This window comes from Phascolarctos cinereus, unplaced genomic scaffold (genome assembly GCF_003287225.1).
Source record: "Phascolarctos cinereus isolate Bilbo 61053 unplaced genomic scaffold, phaCin_HiC Scaffold_726;HRSCAF=1367, whole genome shotgun sequence".
In the NCBI taxonomy this organism is placed as follows: Eukaryota; Metazoa; Chordata; class Mammalia; order Diprotodontia; family Phascolarctidae; genus Phascolarctos; species Phascolarctos cinereus.
In genome coordinates, this window is record NW_027556098.1 from 346,555,873 (window position 1) to 346,577,409 (window position 21,537).

At 35.9% G+C, this 21,537-nt stretch overlaps 1 protein-coding gene across 1 annotated transcript in view; it reads left to right on the forward strand.

The window, feature by feature from the left end:
* Window positions 1–1,182, forward strand: part of ALG5 (ALG5 dolichyl-phosphate beta-glucosyltransferase) — a 53,431-nt gene extending 52,249 nt beyond the window's left edge. The window contains exon 10 of the mRNA XM_020967802.2: window positions 982–1,182. Within this exon, the coding sequence (XP_020823461.1) occupies window positions 982–1,097 (116 nt within the window). The 3' untranslated portion in view covers window positions 1,098–1,182. The remainder of the gene's footprint in view (window positions 1–981) is intronic.
* Window positions 1,183–21,537: the final 20,355 nt, after the last annotated feature.

Here is a 21,537-nt window from a genome sequence, read left to right on the forward strand (position 1 = left end):
CTACGACTTCCACACACTCTTACTTCTAGACAGTAAGGTTTCTGGGAGTGGCAGGGGACTCCATAAAGTATACTAATAGTGAAATTGACTTGGTTTTTGGACATTTATAAATATGGGACTGGTAATAGTTTGTAATGGATGAACTGTACCACAAAGCTTCAGACAATTAGATTATTTGTGGTACGACAGTCTGTAAGCTAACCTGTTAGGTAGGAATAATGGAAAGAGTAGGAGACTTGGAGATGGGAGTGACTTGTATTCACAGCCTAGTATCTACATTTTTTAGCCATGACACCTCACCCCCAGCTAGAGTTTCCTCATCTACAAAGTGAGAACAGTAATTTCAACCTCATAGCAATGTTATAAGAAAAATACTTAAAACACTATAAATGAATTATTACTGAGGTTGGATTAGCGTATGCCAGAATCTTTCTTGTGAGCTCTTATATGATGCTTTGGCCATTTTGTATGTAATGATTTCTTCTTCAGTAACCAAGTGAATTGTCTTATAAAGCATAGGATGTAGAAGGAAGCTTAGAGATCACCTAATAGAATTTCATTTTAGAAATGAAAAAACTGAGACCCAAAGAACTGACTGCTCAAGTTGCACAGATAGAAATAAGAAACAAGTGAAAAAACCAGGATTCAAACTTAGGTTCTCTAGCTCTGAACCCAGTGCTGTCTGTACTGTGTGATACTGTCTATTCAGATATCATTATTAAACCTAAACTCTTTGTGTTTCCCTGCCTATTCCACAGTCATTTTTAAAGTTCTGAATTAAACTTTTTGTTTCTAGATTTTGCATTCCAGAGTTATTTTATGTGACTTAAATGTGAATACATTTAAAGTTTGATCACAATTTAAATACCTAGAAAGATTGTCAAAGGTAGTATTGGTTGACTTTTTAGTGTAGTTTTTAAATTGATTTTCCCTTCAGTGCTTATTCAAGCCAATTTATTTTCAATTCTGCTTTAATTACAGGTTCTAAGCTGGTCCCATTTTGGAGCTGGCTACAGATGGGCAAAGATCTACTTTTGATACGACTTCGATATTTAACTGGTATCTGGAAGCTTGTAAATACTCAAAAAAAAAATTAGGTTATTTACATTCATTGAGGGTATTGATATACACCATTGCCATTTCACTTGAGATTAAATATTAAATAAAACTGAGATAAAGTTGTGGGTCTTGTCTACCTTGTTTTTTTTTTAAAGATAACAAACATTTTCACTTCTTTTGGGAGTTAATTAGAACAAAAGACTTTTTAAAGTAGGTGTGGAAGGGGTAGTATTTGCTACTATTATGAATGTTCTTTGCGTATCACTTTCTCATGCATATATTTATACATATACAAATGTTTTCCTACATGCAGCTGGTTTTAATCACATATTTGTGTATTTAAAAGATAACTGGAGGGTCAGCTAGGTGGCGCAGTGGATAGAGCACCGGCCCTGAAGTCAGGAGGACCTGAGTTCAAATCTGGCCTCAGACCAAACATTTGACGCTCACTAGCTGTGTGACCCTGGGCAAGTCACTTAGCCCCAACTGCCTAAAAAGAATTTTAGAAAATTTTTAAAAATAAATAAAAGATAACTGGAAATGCTTAAATGCCACACATGTAGCAAGTGGGGTTTTGCAATAAATTTTGTCAGAAAAGCTAATAGTCAAAATTCTGTTCCAAGAATTAATATGGCAAATTTATTTCAATTTTGTATAAAGTATTCTTGTCTAACTAAATACATTTATTGAAATCTTTCCTTTAATCAAATTCAGTAGGAATTGTTATAAGCATCAGTTTCCAAGTTTTGCTACAAGATTCAATTTTCTAATTCCAAGACTGTTAGCACTTCTAATATTGGATATCTTTTGACATCATAACAACTTCTGTTTTTAAGGTAAGAGTCTCCAAAAATACAGTCATTTAGAAGATAGTTACAAAAGAAACACATTCTAAGCTAAGGTGATTTGAAATTAAGCTTGCAAATTTTTAATTGTTCTTAAAGTATAGTTTTTAAATCTGACTAATAATTGCAGGAACACCTGGATATTTTTGAGGAAAATTTTCATTACTGGCAGTTTTATATTTAATTTCTATGAATTTTCCTTGCTAAATATAAATTCTATTTTCAAGAGATTTAAAACAAAAATCAATGTAATTTTTAAAGTATCCTTAACAAAAGTTTTCCCTAAATTAAATTTACAATAGATAATCTTAATTGCCTGAATATAAAAGTAACTTGAGTTTTATTTAACAAAACTCAGATCACATATATTTAAAAAGACTACAACCTTAGCCCTTTTAAATTTTCATTAGACTATTATACCCATACTCTTCCCTTTCCTAATTATTCCAGTTTGTGCTTTACTAATTCTCATATCAGTATTCATTCTAAATAAAGTACTACAGATTGACCTTCTTCTCTAAACAGTTCTCCTGAACTGTGGGCAAGAAAATGCAAGACTTTTTTCCTAAACATAAAGCTAGAGAGTTCTCAAGAAGGATGTTAAGGATGTGTTGCATTTTCATCTACTCTTACATATACTTTTTGTAAGTTTGTTCATTTCCCTCAACTTGTCTTACACCATGACAAACTTTTGTTGTTATTCAGCCTTTTTTCAGTCATGTCCAACTCTTCGTGACCCCATTTGGGGTTTTCTTGGCAAAGATGCTGGAGTGGTTTGCCATTTCCTTCTCCAGCTCATTTTACAGGTGAGGAAAGTGAGGTAAATAGGGTTAAATAACTTGCTCATGGTCACACAGCTAAAGTGTCTGAGGCCACTTAAACTCAGCAAGATGAGTCTTCCTTACTCCAGGTCTAGTACTCTATCCACTGTGCCACTTACCTGCCTCGTGACAAACTTAAGTTGTGTAAAAAGTAATCTACTCAAAACACATGTTCTTCCCTGCTCAAGGTAATAAAAAGAAATAGAAGTGAGTCATGTGCCTATAAACCTACTTAACTAATAATTCCTGGACAAGACAAGATGAAGACATTTCCTGTTTTCACTTATGCTATATTCAATACTCATTCTCTTTCATCCAGGTCAAATCTTTGGTTGTGAATCATTGTAAAACTTTGAATAGTCAAAAATAGCATCGTTGTTCCTTAATGTCTGCATAACCAAAATAAATCGGTAATCCTTTCAGCTAGAAAGATAGCTTGTTCTGCTGCACTTATTGAGGTATTCCTTCATTTAATCTGTATGTTTACCATTATATATGACCACCTTGAGCCATCCAACTTATTAATTTTATGTTGAGCAAATAGGTGTCATAGATTCTTAGTCTATTTAAGTGAATGAATTTCTGATTTTAATTCATTTTATGAATATGAATAATTTTCATTAAAATTTAAAACTTAAGGAATGCAATAGTTTTCAGAGAAACATACTAACAGTTTTGTCAATAAAACATTTTTTAGTGTACAAAAGGGAAAAATGTAGAGGAGAGCAAACAGCAACTTTCTTATTTTCTTATGAAATGTAATATTTATATTTTTTAAAATTCTAAGAAGTTTCTTATACAATTCTTGGTTTGGTTTTGTTTGGTTTGGTTTTGTTTTGTTTTTGTAGTAGTGGTTTTGTTCAATTCACATTAAAGACTTTGTTGAGTTGCCAAATTGAAGGAAAGGTTTGTATTTTAAATGGAAAAGTTTGTCCCAAATTAAAGATTTTCAGTTTAAAACACAAATATCCATAGGAAGGTAAAACCTCATTTTAGTGTTAATTATTTCAATCAGATCACCTACCAACTTGTTAATGATTGCCAAAATTGGAATTTTGCTTTGGAGAGAAACAAAGAGGAGTAATTCTGAATTCAGAGGAGTAATTCTGAAAGCATAGGCACTTCAGTCCCTGTCTGTTACCATTGTGGAGGATTTCCTTTATCCTGAGGGGCCTAAGAGCCAAGGTTGTGAGAATGGAGAAGAAAGAAGTATCTATGAAGTGGGACAATGATTAGGAAAAGAAGGTAGAAGTATTGGTGCCAGCAACTGCCAGTGTACCACTAAAAATCGTCTCATTAACATCTTTGGGCATACTACTGTAATTGGCCAATACCTAGAAAGCACATTATCTTAGAAAAAGAAAAAGGTATTTACTTGAAACATTAGTCACTCATTATTATTCCTACTGATGATAGATTTTCCCCTTTCCCTTCACAAAGCCATCTTTCTCTTTCAAAACATCACTTACCCATCATTTCTTCTTGAAGCCTTTGAGAATAACTATCCAGTTTAGGTTACCACAAATAATAATAATAATAATTAACATGTGCCAAATGTTATGACCAAGTGTAGATTCCTACACAAATTTGATCTGTTGTTATGTGTAAGGAGACTAAGGTAGCTGGCCAGTATTTAATATTTCAATGGATGTACAGTCTTACTTGATAATGGGATCCCTCATTCAGTGCAGCTCATTATATCCATACCTTGCACCCTGTGCACCTTTCATCAATGTCTTCAAAACTTTTCCACAGTCCCCCTCATGTGCTGGAGCCTTATTTAATGCCATTAAACATTCTTTTAATACTGTTGCAGCACTCAAGCTATCCATTCATTTTTTTCCTTGATTTTGCTACATAACCAGCCCACCGCCCCTTCTTAAAATACATCTCCTAGATGATCCTTTTAATGTCATTTCTTGCCTACAAGTCATACTGGTAAGATGCTGTAGCCTATCTGTGCCCACCATCTTTGGTCTTTTGGTTCTCTACAATTTCTAGGTTTATTCATATTTTTGTATCTTCTGAGATCCTGGTTTTCTATCATTTATAGCCATATAGCATCACTGAAAGAACGTTGGTGTTTAAAAGTTGAGTTTTTGGCTGGGAAGATGGTGGAGTAGGTTAGAAAATTCCAAGCTCTCAAGATTTTGTGCTCCCCTGCCCCCCCCAAGAGATAAAACAGCACCACAGGGCAAAGAAATTGTGGGTAAAAATAAGAATGGGGCACAACAGGGGTCCTCTTGGTACAATGAGAAGATCAGAAGAAAAATCCCAGAACAAGGTTTGGTCTCTGTGAAGAGTAAACACTTCTAAGCTAGGGTCCAAGTTAACAAGTGGCAAGCCCTGGGGTTGGCTAGTTTGGAAGGCTGCCTTGGCCCCAATCACCTGAACATTTACCCCTGGGATAGTGAGGGAGTTGGGCGTCTGAGCCAGGGAAGATCAAGGGAACCTCTGCTGACAAGGAAAGCCAGAGCCAGCTGTGCTGTGGAGAGCAGCAGAGGTGAAAAGGAACCAGCACATGCTCAGTGAGTGCAGAAGCAGTGGGGCAGAATGACTCTGACTGTGGGCACTTACAGGAGGCTGGAGGTTTGGTTTTGGTTCCAGGCTAGAGGGGAGAACTGAAGATCTGGGGCAAGAGGCACCATCCCCCATACTCCAGAATTAGAGGTGATTATAAAAATTAAGCTATTACTGCAGAAAAATGAACAGTCAAAGGAGAAAGAATCCAACCATAGAAAGTTATTAAGGGAATAGGGAAAACCAGGTTCATCTTCAGAGGAGGATATGGAAGCAAAAAAAATCCTTTCCTACTCCAAAGAGTAATGTCAAATGGTCACCTGCCCAAAAAGAATTTATAGAAGAACTTAAAGAAGACTTTAAAAATCAAATGAGATTGAGGAAAAACTTTAAAAAAAACAATCTAAGAAAAACAAGAAGATTGTGAAAAGAAAGTCAACCAATTAGAAAAGGAGATCCAGAATCTTAAGGAAGAAAATGACACCATGAAAATTAGAATTGGGCAAGCAAAGTCAGTGAAGTTATAAAAGATTAAGAAATAATTAAAATACAAAGAATGCAAAAATAGAAGAGAAAGTGAAGCATCTTATAAGAAAAACAACTGATCTGGAGAACAGATGAAGAAGAGAAAAAATAAGAATAATCAGACTACCTGAAAGCTATGATCAAAAAAAGAATCTACAAGAAATAATTAAAGAAAATTGTCCTGAAGCATTAGAACAGGGAGGGGAAAGTAGAAATAGAAAAAATCCATCGATCACCACTTGAAAGAGATCCTGTGAGGAAAACTCATAGGAATATCATAGTCAAATTCTGAAACTCCCAGCTCAAGGATAAAATATTAAGAGCAACAAGAAAAAAACAATTTAAATATGATGGTGCCACAATTAGAATCACACAAGACATAGCAACAGAGAACAACTTTGGAAACGGTTACCCATACACAGTTCTGGATCATAGTTCCAGGGCAGAGAGGAGGCACTTGTAGCTGTAGAAGAATAGGGGACCTAGTCACAATTCCAAGGCTAAGAAGAGCACTAGCACTTGCAGGGAAGCAAGAACTCTTTCTGGGTAAAGACCAGTTCACAGACCAGGGGAGCAGTGATCACAACTCTCCCCAGAATACATCACCTTGGAAGCACTGAAAATTTGCAGACTTGCAGAACTAGTTCTGAAAACAGCAGCACAAAACAGTCTGAGGCTTAGGACAGTCTGTCCCCACTCCCAGATGAGCAAAGCCCAACTTTAACTTAAAGTTCAAAGTCAAGAAATTAGCTGGAAAAGTGAGCAAACAACAACAAAAAAGAAGTTGACCATAAAAAGCTACTATAATGGCAGAGAAGACCAAGACACAAACTCGGAAGAGGACAACAATATGAAAACAGCTACAACCAAAGCCTCAAAGAAAAATGCTAATTGGACACAAGCCTAACAAGATTTCCTAGAAGAGTTAAAGAAAGAAATAAGTGGTGGAGGAAAAATTAGGAAAAGAAATGAGATGCAAGACAATTATGAAAAGAGAATTAACAGCTTGATAAAAGGCACAAAAAAAAGAGAAAATAACACCTTAAAAAGCAGAATAGACCAAATGGAAAACTAGATACAAAAATTCACTGAAGAAAAGAACACAGAATTGGCTGAATAGGGGGGAAAAGGCACAAAAGCACACTGAAGAAAATAATTCCTTAAAAATTAGAATTGGGCAAATGGAAGCTAATGACTTCATCTGGAAACAATAAAAGTCAAAAGAATGAAAAAAATAGAAGAAATGTGAAATATCTCATTGGATATTTGAGACCTAGAAAATAAATTGAGGAGAATAATTTAAGAATTATTGGACTACCCAAAAACCATGAGTAAAAAAGAACCTAGACATTATATTTCAAGACATTATAAAGGAAAACTGCCCCAATATCTTAAACCCAGAGAGTAAACTAGAAATTGAAAGAATCCACTGATCACTCCCAGAGTAGAAACTCCCAGGCAATTTATAGGCAAATTCCAGAGCTTCCATGTCAAGGAGAAAATATTTCAAGCAGCCTGACAAGACTGACAAGACAATAGATATTTAATGAAAAAGAAGAATTTCAAGCATTCCTGGTGAAAAGATCAGACCTGAATAGAAAATCTGATATTCAAACCCAAGACTCAAGAGAAGCATAAAAAGGTAAACATAAAAGAGAAATCAGAAGAGACTCAAAGTTAAATTGCTTAAATTCCTACATAGGAAGATAATACATGTAATTCCTAAGAATTTTATTATAATTAAGACAGAAGTGGTCTACACAGAGGGCACAAGTGTGAGTTGGTTATATTGGGATGATCTCAAAAAAAAAGGTTAGAAAGAGGAATGCACTGGGAGAAGGGGGAAGGGAGAGGTGGAATGAGGGAATTTATCTCACACAAAAGGGGAGCAGAAGGAAGTTTTTACAGTGGAGGGGGAAATGTGGGATGACGGGCAATGATTGAACCTCATCAGAATTGGTTCAAAGAGGGAAGAATACAAACATACGCAGTAGGGTATAGAAGCCTATCTTACTCAACAGATAAATTGAAGGGGAAGGGGATAAGAGAAAATGGGGGGAGGAGGGTAAAAGAGGGCAGATTAAGGAAAGCAGTGGTCAGAAGCAAAACAAACTTTTAAAAAGTATTTTTATTTTATTTTTAATTTAGGGAATAAAACAATCATTTTTTTAAAAAGATGATTGCACATGAAACTGCAAATCTATTATATACAACTTACTATTCTTTTAAATATATAATAAAGTTATCATGTGAATTTCTTTTTCCCCTCCCTCCACCCTAGAGATGGCAACTATCAGACACAAATGTGTGTGTGTGTGTGTGTGTGTGTGTGTGTGTGTGTGTGTGTATAAAATCATTCTATACATCTGTTTATCAGTTCTTTCTCTGGTTGCAGGTAGTGTCTTCCTTCATATGTCCTTTATAGTTAATGTGGATATTTATAATAGTCAAAATGACTTATTCACTCAAAGTTGTTCTTAAAACAGTGTTGCTGTTACTGTATACAATGTTCTTTTGGTTTTTCTCATTTTGCTCTTCATTATTTTGTGCAAGTGTATCCATGTTTTTCTGAGACCATTCAGGTCATCATTTCTTATAGTATGGCAGTATTCCATCATATACCACAACTTGTTCAGCCATTCCCCAACTGACAGACATCCCTGCAATTTCCAGTTCTTCCCCATTCCAAAGAGAGTTTTTCATTTTTTTCCTTTTTCCCTAATCATCTTTGGAAATAGACTTGTGGTCAAAGAATATAGTCAGTTTAATAACTTTGGGCATAATTCCAGATTGTCCTCCAAAACAGTTGGAACAGTTCACAATTCTACCAACAATGGATTAGTGTCCCAATTTTTCCACATCCCCTCCAACATTTGCTACTTTCCCTTCAATCATTTTAGCCAGCCAAATAGGTGTAAAGTGATATCTCAAGGTTATTTTAATTTGCATTTGTCTAATCAATAATGATTTTGAGCATTTTTTCATAGCACTATAAATTGTTTTGATTTCTTCATTGGAAAAATGCCTGTCCATATCCTTTGACCATTTATCAATGGGGGAACAACTCATATTCTTATAGATGCAAAACAGACTTTTGAGGAGGGACAGGATAAAAGAAAGATAAACAGTGGAAAATGGGATAGAAAGAAGGAAATACACAGTAATCATAATGAGAATGGGATGAGCTCACCCATAAAACATAAGTGGATAGCAAAGGAGTAGAAACCAGAATCCAGCAATATGTTGTTTACAAAAGACACACACAGATACACAATTAAAATAAGAAGATGGAACATAATTTATTATGCTTCAGCTGAATTAAAAAAGGTAGGCAGGGGTAGCAATCGTGATCTCAGACAAAGCAAAAGCAAAAATAGACCCAAATAAAAGAGATAAAAAGGAAAACTATATTTTAATAAAAAGTACCATAGACAAGTAATATCAAAACATTTTACAGCAAGTTTCTCTGATAAAAACCTCATTTCTCAAATATATAGGGAACTGAGTCAAATTTATTAAAAATAATAATAAGAGCCATTCCTTAATTGATAAATTATCAAGAGATATGAACAGACAGTTTTCAGAAGAAATCAAAACTATCTATATGTGAATATATATATATATATATGTGTGTGTGTGTGTGTGTGTGTGTGTGTATGTATATATATATGTGTGAAAAAATACTTTAAATCATTGTTAATTGGAGAAATGCAAATTAAAACAACTATGAGCTCTCATCTTAGCCCTATCAGAAATGACAAAAGCTGGAAGGGATGAGGGAAAACAGGTACATTAATGAACTGTTGGTAGAGTTGTGAACTGGTCCAAACATTCTAGTGAACACTTTTGAACTATGCCAAAAGGGCTATAAGGCTGTGCATAACCTTTGACCCAGCAATACCACTAGTAGGTCTATACCCCAGAGAGTTCAAAGGAAAAGGAAAAGCACCTATATGTACAAAAATATTTATAGCAGCTCTTTTTGTGTTGGCAAAGAATTGGAAGTTTAGGGGATACCCATCAGTTGAAGAATGGCTGAACAAGTTGTAGTATATGAATGTGATGGAATACTATTGTGCTATAAGAAATGACAAGGGGGGTGATTTCAGAAAAACTTGGAAAGACCTATATGAACTGATGCAAAATGAAGTGAGCAGAACTGGGAGATTATTGTATGTAGTAACAGCAATATTGTAATGATGAACAACTGTGAAAAACTTAGCTACTCTATCAATACAATGATCCAAGAAAATTCCTAAGGACTCATGATGGAAAATGCTATCCACCTCCAGAGAAATAACTGATGGACTCTGAGTGCAAAATGAAGTATAGTTTTCTCTCTTTATTTTTCTTGCTTTTTTGTACTATATGGCTAATATGGTCATACGTTTTATATGATTTCACATGTGTAATTGATATCATATTGCTTCTCAATGGATGGAACAGGGTTGGGAGGGAGGGAGAGAACCTGGAACTCAATTTTTTTTTAAATGTTAAAAATAATAAATATTTTTAAAACTAAAAAAAAACTCTTAAAATATAAAAAATTTGTGTTAAACCAAAGCAGATTTTAAATGGTTGATAATCCTTTGAGTATATCTCAAACATTTTTCAACCCCCACTCCTCTCTTTTTACTGTCTTATACTCTTTTCCTTGAATGTCTTAAATTATTAATTATACTTATAATATTTGGTGCTAAGACACTAAATAGAGTTGGGGCTGAAAAACACTGGCTTTTATATACTTTTTTGAGATTTTTATTGACATAAAAACTTGTTTATTTTAACACTAATTCCCCTCATCACTGGACAACATCTTGTATAATTAAGGAACATGCAAAGCCGTCCAAATAATCAGAATAATAGCTGATAGACCTGTACCACTTTCAGATTTTTTTCATTGCTTCACAAATATTATCTCATTTTGTCCTTGCAACAGTCCTGTAAGATTGGTTCTACAGATTTTGTTATACCCTTTTAACAGCTGAGGAAACAGAAATAGGTTCAGTGATTTGCCCAGGATTCCAACCCAAGTCATTCCTGAAGCCATTTCTCTTTTTCTGCTATGCCACACTGCCTATCACCCAACGCCAATGCAAACAATAGAAATTCAAATTTGAGGTTGATTTTGTGTAGAAACATAGACCTCAAATCTTTTCCTACACTTAACATACCTCAGAGTTGGGGCAATGAATGTGCTTTGTAAGCAGCAAAATACCATGAATGTGAAGTTATTCTTATAGTCAGGAAAACTCTAAAAATAAATAAACACATAAATAATAAATAAAAATAAACAAACAAACAAATAAATAAATAAGTGGATGGATGGATGAATAAATAGATAAGTGAATGAATGAATGAATGAATGAATAGATAGACAAATAATTAAATAAATAAGCAAATAAATAGATAAGTAGATAGATAGATAGATAGATAGATAGATAGATAGATAGATAGATAGATAGATAGATAGATAAAAAATAACCTTAGGAAGAAGATACTTCAAAAAGAAAGTTGTGACCAAAGTATAAACAGATTGAAGACAGTGGGGTCTCCTCTTCATTAGAGGATTTCAAATAAAGGTAGATGACCACTTGTTTGGTCAGCTGAAATGGGAATTATTTTTCAGTTATACGATGGCCTAGGTCAGTGCTTCTTAAACTGTGGGCTGAGACCCCATATAGGGTCATGAAAAATTTGGCAATAGTAAAAGGTTTCTAAACACGCAATGACCAAAAATTAATTAAAAATCAAAGGCATAATGAATCCAAGGCATTTCTGGCAGCACTTACTGGTGTTGCATCACCCAACTTCACTGCAGCCTCAGTTCTGAACACACAGCATGCACATCTTGCACTGCACATGCCCTCAGGCAACGCGACACCAACAATGGCTGCTGAAACACAGAAAAGGGGTTGCAAGTGGAAAAAGTTTAAGAAGCCCTGGTCTGACGGCCTCTATGGTTTCTTCATTCTGTAATATGGGGAAAGGGGGGAGAGAGAGAGTCAGGCGAAGAACGTTGCAAACCAAGTTCCAACAAAGGTTGCCAAGAACAGCAGCTCTCCCTTCTTTCACCTTCTCCTTCTCAATGACTCGGGGATCCAGAGGCACTTTGTGGTAGTGGCTAGGAGGCTGATCTGGGAACCAGGAAGATAAGTTCATATGTGACCTTGGACAAAACATTTCATCTTTCTGTAAACTGAAGATGTTAGATTTGAACCCTAAGTTTCTTTCCATGTTTAAACTTGTAGTCCTGTGATCCTCAGGGGCAATGGGTTCTACAGGAATCCACCAAATCTGACACATGCCGAACAACATATCCATCAGGAATGGTGACAGAAGGGGTGACTCCATGGGTTGGAGCTCCTAAAAGAGGAAGGATCAGGGCTTCTGAGGGCACAAATTCTCTTGAGGGTAGCAACTGCAACAGCAGCAACTGAAGCTCCTACATCCACTAGTTGGCTGTCTCATCAGGGCCAAGGTGGTCACCATTTGAATGGTCACAGGAAAGTTGCATAGTCTAGGTAGGCAATTAACTATAAAAGAAATTTTTTTAAAATTCTGCAGCAAGAACTAGAATAGATTAGATAGATAGATAGATAGATAGATAGATGATAGATAGATAGATAGATAGATGAGTAAATAGAGAGATAGATGGAAAGGGAAATAGAAACACGCAGGCAGATAGACAGATGAATAGGTATAGATATATAGGCAGATAAATGGATGGATCAATAGATGATGGATGATGGATGGATGGATGGATGGATGGATGGATGGATGGTAAATAGCAAAAGCAATGCCTATTAAATATGGATTGACTGAATGAAGTAGAGTTTGAATGAGTGAAGTCATTTTAAAAGGGTTTTTCAGTTGTTTTTTATTTAATTGCTGGCATTCCAGATTTTCCCTTTGAGCTTAAGTATGGCACTTGTGCTTCTTATGTCAAAGAATATATAGGTGAATTATACCAAGCTGCTTCTTCTTCCCTTCTCTTCCACTATTTTGTGGATGTCACACAACCTCTTACTGCAAGCCCACAGTGCAAATCGATAGCACTAGTGGAAAAAACAAATGAAAGTGGCTCTCCCCCAAGCCTTCTCACACTGCTGAGAGCCTTGCCCCTCTAATTTGTTTAGGATGTGACCTCTATCTCTACATCATGCATCCCTTTGGAAGTTATTTTAGTATGTGAAGTGAGATGTCAGTCTGGCAATAAACATTTATTAAGCACCTACTATGTGTCATGCATTGAGCTAAGTGTTGGGGATATAAATATGAAAGAGAAAGACAGCACCTGCCCTCAAGGAGTTTACAGTCTAATGGGGGAAGACAACGCACAAAAAGAAGCTGAAAAGCTGGTGTGGAGGAGGGGAAGGGAAGGTATCTGGTGCAGGAGCAAGCTGAAGAAGTCCAAAGGAGGATAGCTTAGTGGGAAAGGAAGAGGTGGTTAGCCTCAGTGTCCTCTTTAAATTGGGGTTCAGTGAGGAGCTCCCCACTTCACCCTCCAATCAGAGAGGCACCAGAAGCAGAGGACCCTGATGATGTGTGAGTACCAAGGTTAATGCGATGTTGCAGGATGCTTAAGGTCCTGGGACGTGATGGAAATGTCCAAAGAATTTCAAAAGATGGAGGGGAAAATGGTGTTCTATACCTAATTTCTGACAAATGGCTTTCTAGTTTTTCCAGCACTTTTTATTGTATAGTGACTTCTTGCCCCAGTTTTTGGGATCTGTGGATTTATTGAACACGGTGCTACTATGTTCATTTGTGTTTGCCTCCTTTGTACCTGTTCTGTTCCACTAATCATTCTATGTTGTAACTAGTACCACATAGTTTTGGTGATTCTTGCTTTTTAATGTAATTTATGATCTGATGACATCTAAAAATTTAACTGAAACAATATACCTTCAGAAAAGTTGCATAATATAAAGTAAATCCATACAAGCTATCAGCATTTCTGTAACCCTAGCTAAAGTAGTCAAAATTTAAATTCTAGCTTCCCAGTAACAAGCAGGTCCCATAGAAGAAAGCCACAACTAATTCTAAAAGTATGAAAGGGAAGTGGGCATGCCCTGCCAACTCAGAGAAAAAAGCTAATCCTTTAAAAGCAGTGCCACCCTGAACCCACATTTCCAGGAGTCCCCAAGCATCATGAAACATAGATGATAAAGAAATGGCATTGGTTACTCTCTAATGTTTTACCTTTTAGGAAGTAAATGGTTAGGGTTCCAATGTAAGGGCCCAGTCACATGAAAAATTACTTGGGATGAGGTCAGTTTGAATAGTATCTAATCTCGGCTCAAGCTTTATTATGGCTTCTACCACTAGATAATTTTGGGTACAAACCCTAAACACAAGCAGAGACAATTATATTGCAGTGAAAAGAATGAAGGACTTCAAAACAAAAGACCTGGCACTACTAACTATTAGCTATGTGGTGTTAGGTTTAATCTTTCTGAGACTCAGTTTACTCGTCAGTAAAATTAGGATAATTAATACTTGCATTACTTATCTTTCAGAGTTGTTGTGAAAAACAAATAAGAACATATGTAATGAACTTTGTAACTAATAAAGTACTATATGAACGGGAGACAGAGAATAGATCTGTGATTTCATTGCTATAGGCACTTCCACCAATGCAGGTCAGTGCCTTTTCTACTATGTATAGTCTTAGAGAGTTGACTAGAGCGCTGAAAGTTGAGTGATTTGCTCAGTCACACAGCCAGTGTGTATCAAAGGCAAGACTTGAATGCAGGTCTTCCTGCTTTCTTATGATGCCTCTCACAATATATGAATATGAGCTATTATTATCTAGCATTATCATTACCTTCCTACACACACTGTTTTTTCCAGTTAGGCAAATCTCTTCACCACTAATTCCTGTCTCTAAGACTTTTCCTGATGCTTCAGAATACTTGTTTAGCATAGGATTTGGGGTTGGAAGGCTCTTTGGCAATAATCTAGTCTAACCCTCACTTTTAGTTTTCATATCATTTTAAGTTCTTACATTCAGTTGGCACATTGTTAGCTAATTCAAAGTCACTTTCTCCCTGGGTCTGTTTCCTCATCTGTAAAAGGGGGTTGGACTAAATGACCTGTAAGGTCTCTTCTAAGCTTTATGTCTAAAACCTATAATCTGATAAGAGTGTGCAAGAGAATCTGTGTTGAGAGGTTATTGCTTAAATGTAGATGTTGAATTAAATGCAACAAGTTAAGTATTTAGTATGTTCAAGACATGGCATTAGATACGGCAAGGGATGCAAAGATGAAAAAATAAAACAGGTCCTGAACTCCAGCATTTATACTCTAATGGAGTTTGAAGTTTCTAGTTAAAATATGTACCCATACAGATGTAATGAGGGCAAAAGCAAGATCTGGACAACATGCTCTGGGAAAACTAAAAGAAATGATCATTTTCTGCTAAGAAGAGAATTAGAGAAAACTTCATGGATGAGATAAATATTTCAATGGAATTCTAAAAAAGGACATCAATGGCAATTCACTTCTAGAAAATCCAAGCTGAAAGATATACAGCAATGTGTTCTTAAACCAATAAAAAATTTTACAAATTATCAACATAGTGAACATATTCTATGTCTACAAGTGAAACACATAAACAAAACAATGATAAAATTAAAAATTAATATTAATAAACTAGTCCAGTGCACAACTACAAAAATTCAGCATATTTTATGACGTTCTCCATTTTTTGTAATGGTGATTACATTATTTGTAAAGACTTATGTCTGATTGATTTCACCATTTTTCTTTCATACTTAATTTAATAAACTGAATTCCATTCTATCTTTGTTATTCCTCTTAAATAACACTACAGAATTCCTGTGATAACACTACATTGATAGTCTGTGATCCTCAGGATCTCCAGATTCCCAGTGGAGGGGCAAGCAGAACCAAAATGATAAACAAAAAAGAAACAAAAGCTATTTCTTTTTTCTGCAGCTACTCTCACTGTTACTAGTCGTATTGTTGCTATAACTCTTCGTTCTTATGATAATAAGAGCTTTTCATAGAGCCTCTTGTGTTAAAATGTCAGGCTCCAACCACTTTTTTCTTTTCTTTTTTTTAAATAAAAATCAGCCTTCAAAATGAGTACAGGTCTTGTGTTCCCATGTACAATCTTTTGGCAACATAATGGGGAGTTGTGACCTGTGGTTGAGGAATCATCACAGTAAGTATTCAGTAAGTGCCCAACTTGTCTTTCTTAAAATAAAAGATGTATTGCTGGATTCTGCCAAATCCATGCCCTGATCGGACTGAGCCAGATTCTCACTCTTCCACAGAATTGGGTAGTATGAGATTTTGGCCCAATGACGTTTTCAACTATGGTTACCTTTCTCTTTCCACTAATGGATTATGCAAGAAGAAACTGAATCGAGTTTAAAATTGAAAACCCCCTAGTCTTTACAAACTCTAACAAATTATTTTGACCTCCTGTGAGACTTGCACATTCACTGAGTTGTTACACTGCACAATCACGGATTCTCAAACACCACTACACCTTTTCCCTCTTTTGTTGTTTATTTTTTTTATCCACTATAAATTGCTCATCTTATATAATAAGGAATAAACCTAAATAGTAATAGGAAATCAATTCTATTTTTATTAGAGGGAAATAGTAAAGAAATATCTGCTTCAAGCTAATTTAATTACTTCAGCATACTGTCTTTTATATTAATGGCAACAGGACATAGGGGACTGGGTGCTATTTTGGAATTTAAAAATCTAGGTTCTAGTTATGGTTCTTCTATTTACTGGTCATGTGACTTTGGGCAAAATAGTCTCCATGAAACTCAATTTATTTCTTTGGCGGGGATAATAGTAAATACCTTGCCTGCCTTGTACAGTTGTGTTTGGGTTCAAATGGGATAATGAGGCAGCTGTTTCAGGTACTTACTAGCTGTGAGACCCTGGGCAAGTCACTTAACATCCCTCTACCTGGATTTCCTAATCTGTAAAAGAGGGATCATAATACCATTTAGTCTCAAGGGTTGTTATGAGGGTTGTTAAAAGTGCTTAGTACATTGCCTGATGCATATTAAGCACTTAATAAGTTTTTTGACACTGATATTGAGGAAAAAATTAGATAATATTTGTAAAGCCCTTTGCAAATCTTAAAGCATTATATAAATGTTAGCTTTTATAATGTGTATGAAAATCTGATATGTTGTACAAATAGAAAGCATTACTTCAGTATCTAGTAACAAGTTGAACTCTGGTCAATTTAAGTTTTTCTTATATTTACTATACAAAATTAACCTTTTACAAAATAGGAAAAGCAAAAAATCAGGTTCTGTCTTCTCTCCTGCTGAAGCAAAAGTAGAATTATCACTCATTCTATGATGTTAGGATGAATGAGAGTTAGCAAGGAAGAAGAAAGGTTGGATTTCATTGTCTCCATGCTGTGAAACCATGGGGAAAGAATACTAGTTTTCTTTAGAAACATGCTTGCTGTTGCACCATTTCAAGTGACTTGAATATCATTTCAGTGGCTCTTAAAAGTGACAGTGTTATGATACCTAAGAATTTATCCCTGACAAGGAGATAGATGGCCTTCAAGAGCACCTTATGGGGTAAAAAGGTCTGATAAGTTTTATGAGTGTCCATGAAGAAGCCAGGAGTTCAGAGAGTGAGTAAAAAACACAATCCTGCTCTTCACTCAGATTGTTAGCAATGTGAAACATAAATCTGTCTGCTCCCTGGCTAGTCAACAAAGAGGGAGAGGGTTGGTACTTTTAAACTTCAGCCAGTGCTGCTAATCTGAAGGAGAAACTCTTTTCCTTACCTATTTGGGTCAAGGGTAAAAACTTTAAATTGAGTACGTTTACCTCTTTTATTACCAGTCATTTCCAACTGGACACCACAGAGTGATGGTGACCTCTATCAAGCTGTATTAAAAAATTCTTGGTTCATGAGGATTTCTATAACCTAGCCAATAGCTCAGTAATGTTCAGATTCCTTAAGAGTCTGCCCAATGTGACACACCTTCTAATAAACCTTGTCTTTGGCTGAAAAAAAATTCTCCACTCAGAGTCAACCTTAATTCTCTAAAATTTTTAAAATCAGAGGCACAAAAACCATTGTTGGGGTAGAGAGGAAGTTCTAGTGACTGGATGTCAGAAAACCAGACAAAGGTTTGTAATTCTCCCAAATTAGTGAGCATTGTTCTATATGCAACCAGTTTGGCTATTTAGCCAAACCTAATTAAAAACAAAACAAGCCTATTTTAAGCAAAGTAAACTCCTAATTTCCACAAATTTCCACACTGATTTCCACCATTTGATGCATCTTGGGATTCAGGGTTAGAAAGGAAGTTAGAGATCATCTAGTTCAATCCCCTCATTCTACATGTGAGGAATTTGAGGCCCAGAGACTGGGGAAGAAGTAGGAAAACACAGTCACACAGAAGGTAAATGGCAGAGCTGTCATTCAAATTCAGGTCCTCTGATACCAAATTCAATGCAACTCCCACTGTTTTGGGTACTTTTCCATGTACTTTGTTTCCATAGATCCTAGGCCAATCTTCCCTTTCAGGAGCATGCATGAATGTCTCTCTGTCCTCAATCTTTGTTCTTTGGTTTCTTTCCTTGAGTTTGGCCCTGAATTCAAGCACTGAGTGTAGTGATCTAATCTGACAAGGAATATATGATATAAACCAGGGTGCGGCCTTCTCTAGCATGCTAAGGGATGTGTGGATGAATTTCCCAGATTCCCAGTGCTGGGGGAGGCAATGAATTTTAGCAAATGGTTTGAAGTAGTCCTCAGGAACTGAAAAAACAAACATCTGGGGATGGACAGAATAAAAAGAAACAAGGATGCACTTCTGTTTTATGGTTTTTATGTTAGATTTGTCTTCTTTCCAACCAGCAAATGTGCTTCTAATCCACGTTGGCCATCTAATAATGCAACCCCACATAAAGGTAAACATCAAGCCTCATCCCATTCTTGCTATAGGGGCTAAGTGTTGGGCTTGTTGCTACCTTCTCCTTTACTTGATTCCATGCCTAGAGCGACTCCATCTTCACTTCCCCAGCAGGTCCATAACAAAGGGTCACCAAACAAAAGCAGAAGAAACAGAATATGTGGTTTGGTTGGGATTTAATAAAAAGGTATTTATTACAGTATGAAAAATGCTTTGTTTCTCTGGTATCAAAAAATTTTAGTGTTCATTTTGAAGATATTTAAAGAGCTAAACTAATTTTTTTAAACATATATCTATTTGCTACCATTTGGTACAAATTTTTTTCTTAGAAATCACATACTGTAAATTAAATACGTTCCTACAGTTTACAATAATAATAATAATAAATTACAATATTACAAGAGAAGAGTAATTTAAGTCCCAGTCCTCCAGAAATTTACAATAATAATAATATATTACAATATTACAATAATAATAATAATAATAATAAGCTTGCAGCAAATTAGGTGTGAGCAAATAAGATGTTAACTTTCAGTGTAGGATGCTTTTAAATTGTCATAATTATGTGGCTTCTAAATGCTTAATTACTTGATTCAAACAAGAGAAATATCACCAAGGCTGACCTCTAATATATCACCAAGAAAGACCTAGCTTCAGGATTTTTAAAATTCAATTTATTCTACTTTTACATTATCTCCAATTAGCAGATACACATAAGTGACAACTGTAGAAGCCTGGATGTCCATCAATGTGAATGAAGGAATAATGTCTGTTCCTAGAACTTTATAGGCTCCGCTGGCAGATCCTGAATTATAGAATTTATTTTCACGCTTAAAGGCCTTAAATTTGTTTGTGTCCTGAAACAAGAACATGCACAACAAACTGCTTTTGTAGCAATGGTAAACTGGTCATATCGCCATATGGAATACCTTGATGTCCGTGGATTAATTCCATTTTGAACTGCCCAACATTCACAACCTTCTGTTCTGGATTAGTCAGATTCTTATCAGTCTCCTTTGACAATGTGAACCTCTTTAGCCAGAGGCTTAAGCTAGTTATAACTTTCTTTGGTGCAAAGGTTTCTGGTGCAGATAATGTACTGAATTTTTCCAGACACTGGCATTTTTCTTTTTAATTAGCTGGCAGGCTTTGGCAATGGTAGGGGATGTGCAGGTCTCTTGCTACTGTTATCCTGTTACCAGCCTCAACAACAGCACCTACCAGAGCTGCCTTCTTCTTCCTATCACACAGGGTTCAATAAATTCATTACCTACATCCTAGGAGTCTTACGAGTATCAAAAGAGACAATATATGGACGATGTTTTGTAAAAGCAATATGTTAACGTCAACTATTCTTATTGTGATAATTATCAAAAGTTGGTTACCAGAAGTAAATATTGACATATATTGCCTTCTCATAAATAGCTAAACTCTCGAACTTTGGTGTGAGGTACCCATCCTTGAGACCTATTGTATTGTTCTGTTTTCCTCTTTCTTGTAAATCTTCAAATCTAAATTTTAAATCAGGTGGTAAATGCTATTGGCTCAAGTTGAATCTTAAATTGGTGGCTCATGGATGATCGAAAGACTTCTTTTATTTAAATCACGATTTTGCCTACTAGTTTTGTTTCTTTTCCTTTACTCATTAAACAAGTGTTCATTTAAGCCTGGTTTTAGATAAAATATTGTGTCAGTTGCTGTGGGAGAGAGAAGAGTAATTTAAATCCCAGTCCTCCAGAAATTTACCATGAAGTTTGAGGGACACAAGACAAGAATATGTGAAATAAATACGCATGTAAGGAAGTATGTGTGTAACATCCCTCCCCACCCTACAACGCTGAGGACATGATGTTACATCTGATTCAGTGACAAAAACAGTGGTATAGACAAAGTGCTTTAAAAATTCAGAAAAGAGGGAGATTAGTAATATATAGGAGAATTAAAGAAGGGTTTGTGGAGAGACTAGGACTTTAAAGGATAATGGTTTGAATAGGCAGAGAGGAGATGAAAGAGGACATTCATGGTCAGGGAACATCACATATAAAGGCCTAAAGGTGAAATTAATGACACATAATAATTTACATTTATATATCACTTTAATGTTTACAAATTTTGGTCTTTGAAATATCTCCAAGACCGGTAGTGGTAATGAATACAAACCGTTCTCAGGACAGTGAAGAGATAGACCATGCTAGAGGGAAGGGCTCCTCTTGAATAAAAAGATTGGTTAAGTAGAGTGAGACTAGATTAGAGAGAGTTTGAAATACCACATCAGTGAGTTTGAAGGAGTGGGAAGACTTTTGAGCAGGGTACTAAGATGATGAAAGTTATGTTTAGTAAGACTATCTTAGCTGCACTAATTAAAAGGGGATGATTCAGTGTCTTAGCCTCCCCCTACCCTGGGGAATTCATGGTTTACCTGCTCCCACTGACATTTGGGTGGTCAGAATTAGTTCCAGCTGTACACATACATGCTGTCCTGTCCTGTTGCCTCTGTTCCTTAGTTCTTTGGCCTGGCACTGCCAGCTTAGAGCTTGGCAGCACTGGTGCTCCAGAGCTGTGCTCCTGCAGGGCTGTGGATATCAAGGGCAAGTTTCTCCAGCCTGAAGTCAGGGATGAGGGTATGGAGGTAGGTTGTGTTGTAGGTCCGTGTCCTGTCCTTAGGTCTGTTATGCAGCCTCACTACTGGTAACATGGGAGGTAATCAAGCAGTGCAAAGTGAGCTCAAGATCAGGGTATGTCAGTACATGGTTTTGGAGTTGTGGGGTTTTTTTTTAACCTTCTTTTGGATTCTGGGTGACCTAGATCATGAGGACAGATGAAA